Source organism: Bactrocera tryoni, chromosome 1 (genome assembly GCF_016617805.1).
Source record: "Bactrocera tryoni isolate S06 chromosome 1, CSIRO_BtryS06_freeze2, whole genome shotgun sequence".
NCBI lineage: Eukaryota > Metazoa > Arthropoda > Insecta > Diptera > Tephritidae > Bactrocera > Bactrocera tryoni.
Window position 1 is genome coordinate 4,643,966 of NC_052499.1, and position 14,096 is coordinate 4,658,061.

The 14,096-nt window shown below is 35.4% G+C and overlaps 1 protein-coding gene across 2 annotated transcripts; it reads right to left on the minus strand.

Annotated features, from left to right (window-relative positions):
• Positions 1 to 930: 930 nt before the first annotated feature.
• On the minus strand, positions 931 to 6,562 carry LOC120766670 (alpha-tocopherol transfer protein-like). Of its 2 annotated transcripts, none has more exons than XM_040092308.1 (5): positions 6,036 to 6,562; positions 5,346 to 5,453; positions 1,577 to 1,745; positions 1,302 to 1,515; positions 931 to 1,167 (listed from the first exon to the last, which is right to left on the minus strand). In XM_040092308.1, the coding sequence occupies exons 1-5, from the start codon at positions 6,305 to 6,307 to the stop codon at positions 1,013 to 1,015; spliced, it is 918 nt and encodes a 305-aa protein (XP_039948242.1). In that variant the 5' UTR covers positions 6,308 to 6,562; the 3' UTR covers positions 931 to 1,012. The 2 variants fall into 2 exon arrangements, with proteins under 2 accessions (XP_039948242.1, XP_039948243.1); XM_040092309.1 differs by having other exon boundaries at positions 1,013 to 1,167; positions 1,577 to 1,721; positions 6,036 to 6,307.
• Between the last annotated feature and the right edge of the window lie 7,534 nt (positions 6,563 to 14,096).

Here is a 14,096-nt window from a genome sequence, read left to right on the forward strand (position 1 = left end):
TAAAATGACGTTTTGAGTCAACGAAATCTGATTTAAGTTCACATTATGGATCAGACACTTTCGTAATATTGAAAAAAGGTTCTTATATGATAAGTGCTTCTATTATATTAACTACTTTTGTTTTTACTTCAATTTTTATGTAAATATATTTAAAGTATTTTATTTGAGTATAGATTTTTACGAAGGGTTACTATTAAATGGCTTGTAAATTACTTTATGCATTATCATAACATATTTATCTATAACATCTATACACATTTTATTTGGTATGTGTATATCTACATATGTATGTATTATCCGAAGAAACTATTCACAACTGGACTTGAACCTATTTTGAATTCCATAATTTTGCTAAATAATTAAATTAAAATAAAGCGGAAAATATTTTAAATATTAAATAATGTATTTGTTGTAATTGCTATAGATCTAGATGACTTTTATAAGAATATTTTGGGTATGGAAGCATTTTTTTTATTTTGAAATCTTTCCAATTTTTTCTACGAAAGACTGTCGAAAAAAGGGCCGAATTCGATACATTTTGTTCAAACCGCCACCATTTTGTCAAATTTCAAAAAAAAACCCAGCGCAATAGCGACTTTCCTACAGATTAATAATCTTTTTGAAATTGTTTTTTGGATCAAAAATGCGGCTGCAATCGTGGTGTACGATGTCCTTTTATTTACGTGGCATTTCAACAATTTATTTAACTACTTGTATTATACACCCAATAACTAAACATAAAAAAAACATTTTGTATTTGTCGGGAATGTATTTATTTAAAAAAAAAAATCGAAAAAATCAGTGATTTTTCGGAGGGTCACACTGACCCTTAAATGGCCTTAAAGGCAAATGCGCAACTTTTTTAACTTTCATTATTTATCTAATTTTTGATCTCAAATATTTAACTAAAAGTAAAAGAATAACACTAAATATTTTAAAAACACTTCGATATAATTTTGTTATTTTTTGAAAAACTAAAAAAATAATAATAATGCTATTAAATCGAAAAGCTTTAGTCAATATCCAACTTCTTGAAATTCCCTTGAATGCCGAATAGCTCCGAGGCATTTTTCGGTTTTCCCGGACGCAATTTCTCGTTTACTTGATGACGCTTTTCGAATTGCAGCATTTCTTCGCGATTTTCTTTAAGCTTGGCGTAAACGGTTTCTGAAAAGTATACTTGATTAAATGTGGGTTTTTAAATTCAATGAATAATGCAACAAAATGCAGAGAAGTCTCAAAATAATTAAGCAATAACAATAGCTCACATCCCATATAATAAGAATAATAACATTCGCTACCTCTGAATTCCACACATTCCAACTCATCGCCACCGTAATCTTTAGGTAATATAGACTGTGGTACAAATTTATAAAAATCCTCCAGGTTATTGTGTATATACAGTATACTGGTTAGCTCCTTCTTCATAAACGGTGTCATCAGCGCCAAAATTTTATCCATAAATGGTACAATATTGATGAAATGGAAACCAATCAAACGTATTGCGGCAGCTTCCTGCGTTTGAGTAATATGCTTCGTTTGAAATCTTATAAGAAAGAGTTTAGAAAGCACTCACCTGTAAATAGAATAGAAACTTTTTCATTTGAAATATGCCGATGCGTGCCACATGCCCCAAAGTGACGCCCTTTAAGTCCATTACCATAATGTGACCTGGACGTATGCCATCTTCGGACATCCACATATCGAAAATCATGCAATAACTGTAAAATGTAGCAATAAAAAAACTATATTCTAAAATAAAGAAATATTAATTCTTGCTGTAAAAAATGCATTTTTGCGAGATCTAGCAGTTTAATGGTTTCATTAGTTCGAGCTCTGGTAAGCTAGCGACAAATGTATAATTGGTAAAATTTCAAAAATATGTAAAGCAGCAACACAAACTTGCTAATATTCATATCGTTTGGGAAGCTCGTATATAAAATATTGTTTAAAGTATTATTGCTCGATTCGCATAAAATCTATAATCCTATAAAATATAGCTTCCGCAACGCCAAGGACTTATCAAGCCGACTTCGTATACACAAATATAACGAACGTGGACAAACTCGTGCATATAGTTAATTTATATCTGCCATAAAACATGAAAAGTTATTTTTATGAAGTGTGACCGATTAATTGGTTTCAAGCTAAGTATTTTGCTAACCAACTTTCTAGTATGTGTTTCAAAAACAATATGGTAAGTAGGAGAATTATAAAGCCCACACACGGTGCAGGTGACGCGCAGAAGTTATAGAAGCGGTTTACAAAGCGTAGCACCACCCACATTCACCTAAAAAATGCCTGCTTCGCAATTTCACTCGTGACACTCCATGCTCCCTTAGTACAGTTTAAAAATTCTGATTACAAGCGCGTTTTTAAACAATAAACGTCGGCCACTAAAATAGTTATCCTAAAAAACGGGGTACAAAAACTGGAAACGCAGATTAGGTCACATAGGAATGGCTCAGTGTTCCTGGCCTCAATATTTGAGAAAGCATTTTGTATTTCTTTGTGACCGTGTGTGTGTGATGATGATGAGGATTATGAACGGAATCTAATTTTTGGCCTCTCGTAGGACATCCTCACCTGTTAATTCTATTAAAGATGGTTGATTTACTAATGGTTTGAACTAGGATTACATATAACAGGCCTTTTATTCACAAAAATTCACGTTCTGTAAAGAATGTGCTTCGGTCAACTTATGGTAAGCATAATCGGTCTACTGAGCATATTATTCGCAAAATCATCATCCAACTTGGGATCCGGCATTCATTATTGGAAAATACAAGGTGGGTTCCAAAGGAAGCACCTTTGGAAAGCACCTTGTATTCGACCGAATAGACCGCGTCCCGCACGCAGTGAGGAAATCATAGCAGTCTTAGCTGAAAGTATCTACGAAGATCGTGGAGAGTCGATTTGGCACCATTTTCAGCAACTCAGATTGACGTTTGAAACGACTTGGCGCATATTACGTCAAGATCTTAAATTAAAAGCGTACAAAATACAGGTTGTGCATCGCTTCGCTTTATGAGATTTTGAAAAGTTTCAAGAAGATCCGACGTTCCCGAGCCAAATTTTGTTCAGAAATGAGCTCAATTTCTGGCTCAATGGGTATGTAAACAAGCTAAATTGCAGCATTTTGGGCAAAGATAAACCTGAAGAGATTTGGAAGCTGCCATTTCAACCAAAAGAAAAACGGTTAGGTGTAGTTTGTGGGGCCGTGGAATGATCGGTCCATATTTCTTCAAAAATTATGCCGGTCAGAGGGTAACCAAGGGGGACCATTAGCGCGCCATGATAACCAACTATTTGATGCCTGAAGGTCGTGATCTCGGCGACATTTGGTTTCTACAAGACGGCGCCGCTTCCGACACATCGCATCAATCACTGGATTTATTGAGAGAACACTTCGGCGCGCAGTTAAATTCACGTTTTATGCTGGTCGATTGGCCACCAAGATTGTGTGATATCACACCGTTAGACTTTTTCTTGTTGGGATATATAAAGTCTCTGCGGAAATTCCTCTTCGATTTAGGCCTTGGAGCAAAACATCACGCGTGGCATTCGTCAGTTACCAGTAGAAATGCTCGAATGAGTCAGCAAAAATTGGACTCAACGGATGGACCATCTGACCAACATTTCAAAGAGATAATCTTCAAAAAATAAATGCCAAAGAATGTCCTTCCGAATGATAATAAACATTCCCCATTAAATTTCAAGTTTCTGTGTTTCTTCCTTAAAAAAGTTGGGAACCTTGAATTGGATCTTCTCCTTTATAACATAGGTGTATTTATTTTGCAGCGATTTTAATTTAAATGAAACGTTTATTGACGTGACATGAGCTCGCTGTTTTTAATACTTAAAAAACGGCTAATTAGTTCGTAATCTCTCCAATTAATAAGCTAATGTCACTTCATTTGACATATAAATGGCTCTAGTAATTATGAGCTGCAAGTGCATAGTCTATATTAGATGCATACGTTTTATTATAATATGTATGTATACATACATATATAAATTTTAAAACTTCACGTGACACATGTTCAGATGTATCTCTGACACTAATTGCAATTACGAGACTTAATTAACTTCGTATACTTTGAAATGAACTTTAGAACTCGGTAAATGCAATTATTTTTAATTTAACCTGAAATCAAGCGATTTATTTGTGTTTCAAGTCATGTTTTTCAGAGATATTACTAATATGTTAATACTAATATACATATGTACTAATATTGAGATTGTTTGACAAGGGATATATGTACATATATACATAGATGGCAAGAATACTAAGCAGAATCTCTCCATGTGCTGAAATATAAACAAAAACTATAAATGGGAGAAGTACTTTAAATAAATATCTAATGGAGGTTTCAGCGCCAACTAATTCGATCTTCTCTCATTTTGGTTAAATATTAGTCTTTTCGTATTTCTAATCAAACTTTAATTTATTTTTTATATTTATAATGAACTTTAATGAACCAAATATGTACCAGTTTGGTCGACCACTTTTTGCCATTTTTTCGCTTGAGGCATTATTCCTTCAGTTTCTGGTTTCTTGGCGAAAAACTGCAACAAGTAATTTCCACACGCTTCTCTTCAAGCCAACTTTACTCCATTAAAGGAGTTCTGCATAGACCGAAACAAATGGTAGTCCGGTGGTGGAAGGTGGATGCATCAAAACTTCTCAGTTATGCTCTCCCAGTTTTCACCAAGTCATCAAAGATGTGCGTGGTCTAGCGTTGTCCTGATGGAAGACGAAGCACTTTCTGTTGATCAGTTCTGGTCGTTTTTTCGGTTGCTTGCTCCAATTTCATCAGTTGTTGACAGTAAAATGTAGAATCAATCATTCGATCAGGCAGGAGCAGCTCATAGTAGATGGCTCCTTTCCAATCCCACCAAACACTCAGAATAACCTTTCGAGGCGTCAATCCTTGCTTTGCACATTATTGTCGTATTTGATCCACTTTTCGTCTCCTGTTACCATTCGCTTCAGAAATGGTTCGATATCATTTCGTTTCAGCAAAGAATCGCAGATGTTAATTCGGTCCATTAAATTTTTCACAGACAATTCAAGTGATACCCAAACATTGAGCTTCTCTTTGTAGCCAGTCTTTTTTAAATGGTTCAAAACCATTAAAATTTCAAAATTTATTACTTTTATACTTCATACTACATAATCTTTATTGAGCAATTTTAGAAAGTAAAGCATATTTGATTTATGAAATACATATAAAGATATTAAGTTTGACAGAATATGTATGTACTTTCTTTTCTTTTTTTTTTTTTTGTAATAAATTGGGCGTAAGAGAAAAAGATCGAAATTATAATGTTCAATTACTTACAGTTTCATGCAGTCCACAAAATTGAAGTTCGATGCATTTGTATCAGCTAACTTCCCGATTATAACGCGATAACCCTCGGGTGTGGTTTTTGGCAACGGACATATTGAGCTAAAAGTGGTTAAAACAAAAACAAATTAATATAGAATTAAAACATGTGTACTTATACATATATCTCATGTATATGATTTTCTATAGTGGGTATATGTTTTAATTTCGCTCTGCCTAACTAACGGTATTTTATGAATATACTGGAACCCTTTCGGGTTATATTTAATAACCGATTAGAATAACTATTCGGTTAATATCAGGAGACGAATCTGACATCGTTGCTCGTGTATATGAGCCAGTAATATTTGACAGATCGATTTCATTTGACTATTGACAAGTGAAATGTTTCATGGGGTTATTAACTTCTGCTATTATTTTTTAGTGATCGGCGCTTGGCAGATAAGGTAGAGGACAGCGCATGTGGGGGAAAAAAAATACAACCACCAAAATGATTACGATATCGACGATTAAATTTTGATTTGCGTAACATGTTTTAGTGAAATTTTAGTCGGCGAGTTCCAGCGCATTGTGTCTTTACTCATTCGTAAAGTGCTGTAGTACTATGAAAATTTTGCAGATTTTATGCAGATTTCTAAGTTCATTCATAGGCTATACAGATATTTATATATAACGGTCGCTTACACTGTTCGCATGGCCCGCTGCAGCTCTGAGCGCTCACAATCCAGATTCGTAAAGAAATCATCGCAGTGTGTGCGCACCGTTAGATTAGTGTCCAGCACCTGTTTGGCCATTTCCATGCTGTTCATGGAGGCGTGGAAGAAGTGCAACGCCTCCTCTTCGGACAAATTCTGCATGTGCGGTTGGGCGTGTATCCAATTGACGAATTTTTTCATCTCTTCACGTGAGATTTCCGGGAAGCGAGCATATTGCTCGTTCAAATTCGCGGGTTTCATTGTTTACTTGTTACTAGTGGAGCTTATTGTTTATTTGTTTTCGTATTTTATATTTCGTATTTAGTCAACACACACACTTTTGCACTTTGTCACATATGAGCTAGGCACTATCAATTTTAAGGACTAAAATTTGAAAAAAAACTTTCGTAATCCGCTTACAAATTCGTCTAAAGCTCTTTGGCTATTTAGCTGTCTTTGCGCAAGCTGCGTTGCGAATGAAATGAAAATGTTCCGTACACAAGTTTGAAAGCGAAACTGGTAATTTCGCTGATTGCTATTGTTTATGTATTGTTGTTGTTGCATGCTACCCTGTTTGTCAGTCACCTAACTTTTGTTGACTTTCTTATTGCATTTTATCGGTTTTATTGCCCGTCATGTTGTTGCTTTTGGTGTTGTTACTGCTGCTGCGCAAAAATTATTACTTGCAAGTAGAAATTTTCATTACGATCATTGCGAATTGCAGTGCACAGTGGGGCCGAAGTTTGACGAAGAAAAAATAAATTTGTTTCCTATTTCACAGGCCTCTTCAGAGACTGTAACAGAGTAGATCGAATTGAAAGCTACTACCCTCTTAGCGCTGGCCTTCAAAGCCGAAACTGTAATTTTTACCTTCATGCCAGTTTACTTTTATATCAGTTATTTGTTCGATTGACCACTATTTAAATTTGCAGTTTCATGGAAATTTCTGTAATTTTCATTGAAAGATATAAGCAAGAACACCATTTACGGGTTATTCAATTTTATTATCAAAATAATAGCTCTCCAATTGCAACTTTTCGTGTGCTTTTGCCATTTTATGGTCGTAATATTGGTCGACCTGTGCTCGCTATTCGTCGAATTGTCGACAATTTCGAGCGTACATTTTCTTTACAAATGTTCAAGTGCCAATAAGACGCTTGTCGAATTATATACATTATATTCGAAAATATTGCGGCCGTTCAGGCAGGTGTTGCTGAAGACCGCAATTTGTCGACTCCAATACGTTCTCAAGAATTGGGACTGTCTCAAACCACAACCTGGCGGATTTTGAGAAAGGATTTGGCCTTGCATTCGTATAAAATTGTTCTCATTCAAGAACTGAAGCCATTGGACGTCATGAACTTTCTGATTTTGCTTTTGAACAACTAGAAAGCAAAAACGATTTTTTTAAGAAAATCATCTTCTCCGATGAAGCTCAGTGGTGTGGTAAATAAACAAAACTGTCCATTCTGGTGCGAAGAAAATTCTCAAAATATTCATGAAAAACCATTGCATTCACTTAAATTGACGGTTTGGTGTGGTTGGTGCGAAGCTGGTGCCATCGTTATTGCCAATGAAGAACGGTATAGATCGATGATAACCAACTATTTATGGCGGCAATTAGAACAAGTTGATCTTGACAACATCTGGTTCCAACAAAACGGGATTATGTGCCACACAATACGTCTAACAACCGCATTATTGCGAGAATTATTGGGAGACTCGATTATTTCAAGATATTGTGACCATCAAGAAGCTGTGATTTAACACCATTAGACTAATTCGTGAGGGGTAATTTGAAGCCATTGATCTTAAGCATTAAACCAGACCCTCTTCAAGCATTAGAGTCAATATTGAACGTACTATTTATGATAAATGACTTAATTTAGTGGAAAAAGTACTCGGTAATTGGATTCATCGAATTTGTTCCTGAAAAAAAGTCGTGAAGTCAATTGACTTCCATGTTATATTCACAATTTAATTGTACGATTGCATATCACATTAAATAAAAAACAGTTGAACTTCCTTAACAATAAGTGTGTTTGTTTTAAAGAAATCATATCAGTTTTTTTGGAAAACACTGTACAATTTTACAAAGTCTCGCTAACATAACATGCTCTTATTAGAAAATATTTTATTAGCATAAAACTTTCAAATTTAATATATTCGAAATTTCGTCAAATTCGACACACTGTGCTTTTGCTGCATGAAAATTTCTATCCTCCAATAATCTGTGTGTTTGGCCATATTTTGCGTGTGGCACGTTTGTGAGCTTGCAATAAAATGCATGTATATATGTATATATATGTACATATGTATGTGTGCGTGGATACGTGCCGGTGCACACAGATGCATTTTTACATAACTATAAAACATATTTGTAATGAGTAAATTGTTTTTATTATATGTTTTGGTTGTTGTTAATATTATGAGTTTTGCCATTTGATGACTTGAGGTTGTAATTTCTTTATATTTTCTAGCACTTACTACTACTACTACTATTATTTTTTAGAAAAAATAGTTATATTAGCTTCCCTATTAGAGTAGCCAAGGCAACAGCATAAAAAATATTAATTAAAGAAATAGGGGATATCACTTCAATCATTCCAACAATTGGCAGCATTCTTTGCGATTTCCCATGGATTCCTAGTAAATATAATTGTTAAGAAAGAGGTGCCTAAGCCTTTTCTTCTTCTTTGTTCGCGTAGACACCGCTTACACGAGCCGAGTTTACAACCACGTGTAGAATGTATGAGTGGCCGGAAACTATTATTTTACCTATGGCTCCAGACTAATGATTTTAGCCCAAGTATCCTCTAGTTAGCCAAAAACACATCCGTTTGAAGGTGATCTAAAGTGAGAAGGCGAATTATTCCTCCCCAGGGTTGTGTGCTGGGTTTGGGATCTGCCACGTAAAAAAATACACTGAATGAAAAGATCAAAACAGCTTCGGATGAGAGAGTTGCCTAAACCCCCAAATTTATACTTACCCCATTTCAAACTTAAAAAAGCAATTTACAATTTTACTGGGAATATATGTAAATATACTTGTACATATAAATCATTAGACCAGCAAACAATTAGCAAAAAAGCATTATTTTACATGCGTGCTGTTTTCTAATTGACCGCGCGATCAATATGAACTTTGCGACTTACAAAGCTGAGTATATTTGAAGCAACTGATACTTGCGAAATGGGTCGGCAACGACTTTTCTTTATTTCAAAGATAATAAAGCTGTTTTGTTAGAAAAGATGTTTAGAAACTAAATTTGTGTAACACATAGAAATATAAGTATATAAATCTTAGGGAGATGGATCGAGTACACATCCATATATTCGTGCTGCGTTACCTTTTTTGTTTGGTGCAAACGATATTTTTCCAAAATAATAATTTTATAAAAGCCCATACGTGAAATTATTTTTAATAACCTCTGTCTTCAAAAGTATTCTTAAATAGGAGTCTTATATTACAGTAGCACGTCAGATCACTGCTTTCTAGGCAGTATGAGTACAAAACTCCAAAGAATAATTATCATATATAAAATTTACGAAAGGAGATCCCAAGCGTGATATGAGTAATTTAATATTAAAATTATACTTATAAAGAGGGTAAGAAAGGAACACAAGCCTAGTATAGACGATCAGTGATCTTTCTGTAACCAGGTGTGCATCGCACAGGTACAACAGGTTGCAGTGAACAATACCGACCTAGTCAAACGTTTGAAAGCGGTGTCGTAAGGAAGATGAGTAGACGCAAATAGTTACTAAATGGCAATTAAAAAAAGGACGTTGGAACAACCCTGACAAATGGTGAATAAGAAAATGCCTGTGCTGATCAAAAGTCAACGTACTGAGGGTTGAATGCGATTGCGAACGCCGCACACAGGTGTCAAAAACGATCGCGTCAACAGTGACAGTAAATTGAAAAAACGTCAGTTACAGAACTGAAGATGTAGCAAAGGAATGGGGTGGGTAAAGTATGCAACCGTGAAGAAACAATGAAAAGTTAGGTAAGAAAGGTTAAGCAACAGGGTGGAATCACAGCCACGTAACGCTACGGTGCTAGTCATTTGAATATATAATTTTTAAGGAACTCGTAGACGGTTTTTGAATAATTAAAGGTTCCGCTGTTGAACATTTTTTACTTTCGTTACTTAACTCTATGTGTCGCGTAAACTGACCGTTAGTATCATCTGATGTATATTACTTCATTAGGGTAGGCGCATCATTCACAGGAAGCCGTTAAGGAGGGTTGCTTCCGCCTCAACGTTTCTTCATGCGTGCGCAACGAGGAATAGTTGTGTGTGGGTGTGGCACTTGTCGGAAAGCTATACTGTCTGCTACCAAATTATAAGCATTTAGTGTTTAGATGTCTGTTACAACTTGTAACGTCTTCTATGAAGGTAACAAGTGCATGGTCTCGAGCAGTGGTTTTCTTTCGTGCAGCGAAGCGTACATTTCATCCTTGTTTCTGTTTTGCGGACAAAAAAGCTAAGCATTTTAGGACGCGGAATGTATAATTGCCGATGCGCATATGTATCTTCAAATATGCGGGTAGTTTAAAGAAAGTACTTTTAAGATGGGTCACTGACCGTAATTTATAGTTCAACTAATAGAGGGTTGCAAAGAAAAATTTTAAAACGGATTTTGAATAATGAATGTCAGATGCAAAAGTTTGCGGGAAATTCGAGAATTTCATAGATTACGAATGATGGATTTCATGAGAGTATAATATATGTATATCGCTTTCTTGTCTTAAGTCTATAACAGGCGTAGATACCGCTAACCCAGTTATAGCCGAGCTAACAACAGCGCGCCAATCGTTTCTTTTTTTATCCAATTGCCGCCAATTCGAGATTCCAAGCAAAGAAATGTCCTTCTCCACCTGGTCTTTCCAACGGAGTGGAGGTCTTCCTCTTCATCTGCTTCCTCCGGCGAGTACTGCGTTGAATATTGTCAGACCTGGAATGTTTTAATCCATCCGGACGAAATGACCTAGCCAGTGTAGCCATTGTCTCTTAATTCGCTGAACTATGTCAATGTCTTCGTATATCAGCAGGGGAATAATGAGCGACATATAGAGTTTGGTCTTTGTTCGTCGAGAGAGGATTTTACTTCTCTGTCGCCTATTCAGTCTGAAGTAGCACCTGTTGGCAAGAGTTATTCTGCTTTGAATTTCGAGACTGACATTGTTTAGTCTATATACATAGGCTTTAGCAGTGTTAGCTTTGCTGCGAGGTTATTAATTGACGTAGGAATATTTTCAAATCATGTTAATGTAGACGTAGCATTGAGTTTCCCTGGTAAACTTTAGATAGGATGTACTTACCATATATATTGTAGGGGGACCTTTCTAAGGTTGTTCCTTAGATCGGGAGTACATAAGCCAAAGAAATTGCTGATAAACCTAAATTCCTTAACTCTGGAAGTTTCAAATATATTTCTTTCGTTACCTTCAACTAGTATAATGTTGAAAATATTTAGAACTAGTGAGATGAACGAGATTTTTCACAACTTCGAAGTTATAATGTTTGAAATATGAATCGTCTTAAGGCACTCCAATAACTTACGTTTTTCTTCGATCATGCCCAGATATAGTCTTCTAACTTTTTCCACACTTAACAGAATGTGGAAGTCAACGGTTCCTGAAAACACTTTGGACAGTACATATAAGTTCGATGGTAAATCCGTTATAAAAATGAAAAACAATTTCTTTAGACTCATTCATATCATTTTAATACTTCCCCCAGCAGATTCTACTTTAGTTAGAGTAATTTTCTCCCTTCCTGTTTGTTGTTTTTGCACAGTGCTTTATTTGAAATTTTTACTCGCGCCACAATATGCCTGTTTTGTGTCTTTTGTAGCTTAACTGATTGCATTGCGAGTGATCCGCTTACATACAAGTGTACCTATCCCGTATATGAGTATAAATCGAAAACCAATTAAATACAAACATTCAGTCTGACCAGGCATTCTGATAAATACGTAGTCATCGAACCGTCAAGCCAATCCTGTTGCGCATTGCATCCTGTTGTTAAGTAGACCATGAAACAGGATGCCAATGAGCGTGTAATAGTCGTTTACATACATACTTATATTCATATATTTCTAAAGGTATGTATGTACTCTTATACCAAGTAAAGGAATTCTGCTGGATATATGTATGTATGTATAAAAGCACATAAATGTATAAATATGTAACTGTAAATTTCAATAGTTACATAATAATTGTTCGTACCATTTTCAGGAGCAGTTGCTACTATGCATGGTAACCACATATGTATGTATGTATATGCAACACTTGTTTCACGAATACGACTACTACTGACGAGTAATACACTGAGTCAGTCACCGATAGTGGTGAAATTCAATTTCCTCTATCGATCTTTGATTGCTTATGATTTTCAATATCCGCTTAGTCAATTTATGGTCCTCGATACCCTAAAAACCTATTATGAGGCAAGCTAAGCAGTTAGTTGGTTTACAGTTTAGTTGCTAAAAATTGACACCTGTTAAAATGTCAAAAGAGGTAGAAGTGTTTAAATGCAATGCACCACTTTTTACTTCATATTGCACGGTAGAAGTACCAGAGAGGAAAATAACTTCTTAGTAAAAGAACTATAGTTATTTATGAGACAAAATCTCCATAACCATATGTTCAGCTTTTTCACAATGTCAAGAGGAATGAACCCCTGAATTGAGCATAATAGGCAAAACATTTATGTTCAACATTTATACATTGATAGGAACTGACCAATCGCCAGGTCGACTTGAAAAAATCCATGATCAACCAGATATACAGAATACATCCACTCTTGGAAAAGAACTTATGCAATAGATCCAGCACAGCTTTTTGCATTTCACAGCCAGTTAAGGTGTTTTTATGCCGCTTTTGTGACGATGCCATTGGAGTTTACATATCTTAAAGCAAAATGTAAAGAAAAAAGAATAATTTATCCAATAATAACAAAACGCATTCAAATCACCAAAGTGAATGAAAAGGCAGCAACGACAGGCAGCACCTGACACGAGATCACAAAGCTTTTTCCAAACAAGCCACTTATGGGCGAAGCTTTAACTCTCGCATAGTTGTCATACGTACATACATACATACATACATATATAAAAAGACGTGTACTTATAGGTATGTGAGCATTCAGGTTACACTTGTTGTTGGCGTTGTTCCTTTTTATGTTAATTGCGTCAGACTTTTATTTTTATTGATTTCTGTAGAAACAAAACCCTTTCAAAGCCACAATCGGCATAACCAATCTTTAATTCAGACTTTTAGAAGTTTTTTGGTTATCGTTTGTTTTTGGTCTTCTGTTTTGCCTTTAGATTTACATTCGTAACTTTTTATCTTTATATTCCTTTTTACATACCTATGTATTTACAAATATATATTTGTGGTAGACTCTTCTCACTTACAATTACAATACACACACAAATACATTTATACGTACGATCTTTGAATTGGCTTCCCGCTTGGCTTTCGTTAACAAACTTTTTGAGCTGTCTGAGCTACGAAAGCGAAGAGGCGCAACTGTAGCGAGGTGTGGGCACATTATAAAGCCAAACAACAGTTAGGTTACTTGGTATGTAAATGGGATATTTCATTGGGGATACTCGTATAGGTTGGATAACATCATCATCGTCGTCACCGTCACCAACCGCAGTCACAACGAAAGCAAAATCAACAAGAAATTGAATAAATAACAGTTAAGTCAGCGTTGAGCATTCCATTAGCAGCTCAATCGACTATTATTCCCTTTTGGTTTATTAGTATGGTTGGGACAATCGTATGATTATGCCTGGATACATATGTACATATGTCAATGTACATGTAGATTTACACATAAATATGAAGGTGGAAGCACGCAGACATGGTGGCCATAATATGTTGTCATAACCTTAAAAAATCCATAAAATCTATACTTGGAAATCCATCCCAAAGACTCTGATGGAGTTTTTGAAAATATTTTAATTTAAAGCCTTACTAACAGTGATTGCTTTGAAAAAACCGAAGGTCCGTTGGTCTTCATCCATGAAA

Bases quoted from the DNA above. Each gene is read 5' to 3' on its own strand.
- LOC120766670 (XM_040092308.1), bottom strand. From the start codon at position 6,307: ATGAAACCCGCGAATTTGAACGAGCAATATGCTCGCTTCCCGGAAATC. The intron at 1,746-5,345 runs GTAAGTAATTGA...TTTAGAATATAG, and splicing joins TTTGTGGACTGCATGAAACT to TTTTTTTATTGCTACATTTT. The intron at 1,168-1,301 runs GTAGCGAATGTT...TATACTTTTCAG, and splicing joins GGAATGTGTGGAATTCAGAG to AAACCGTTTACGCCAAGCTT.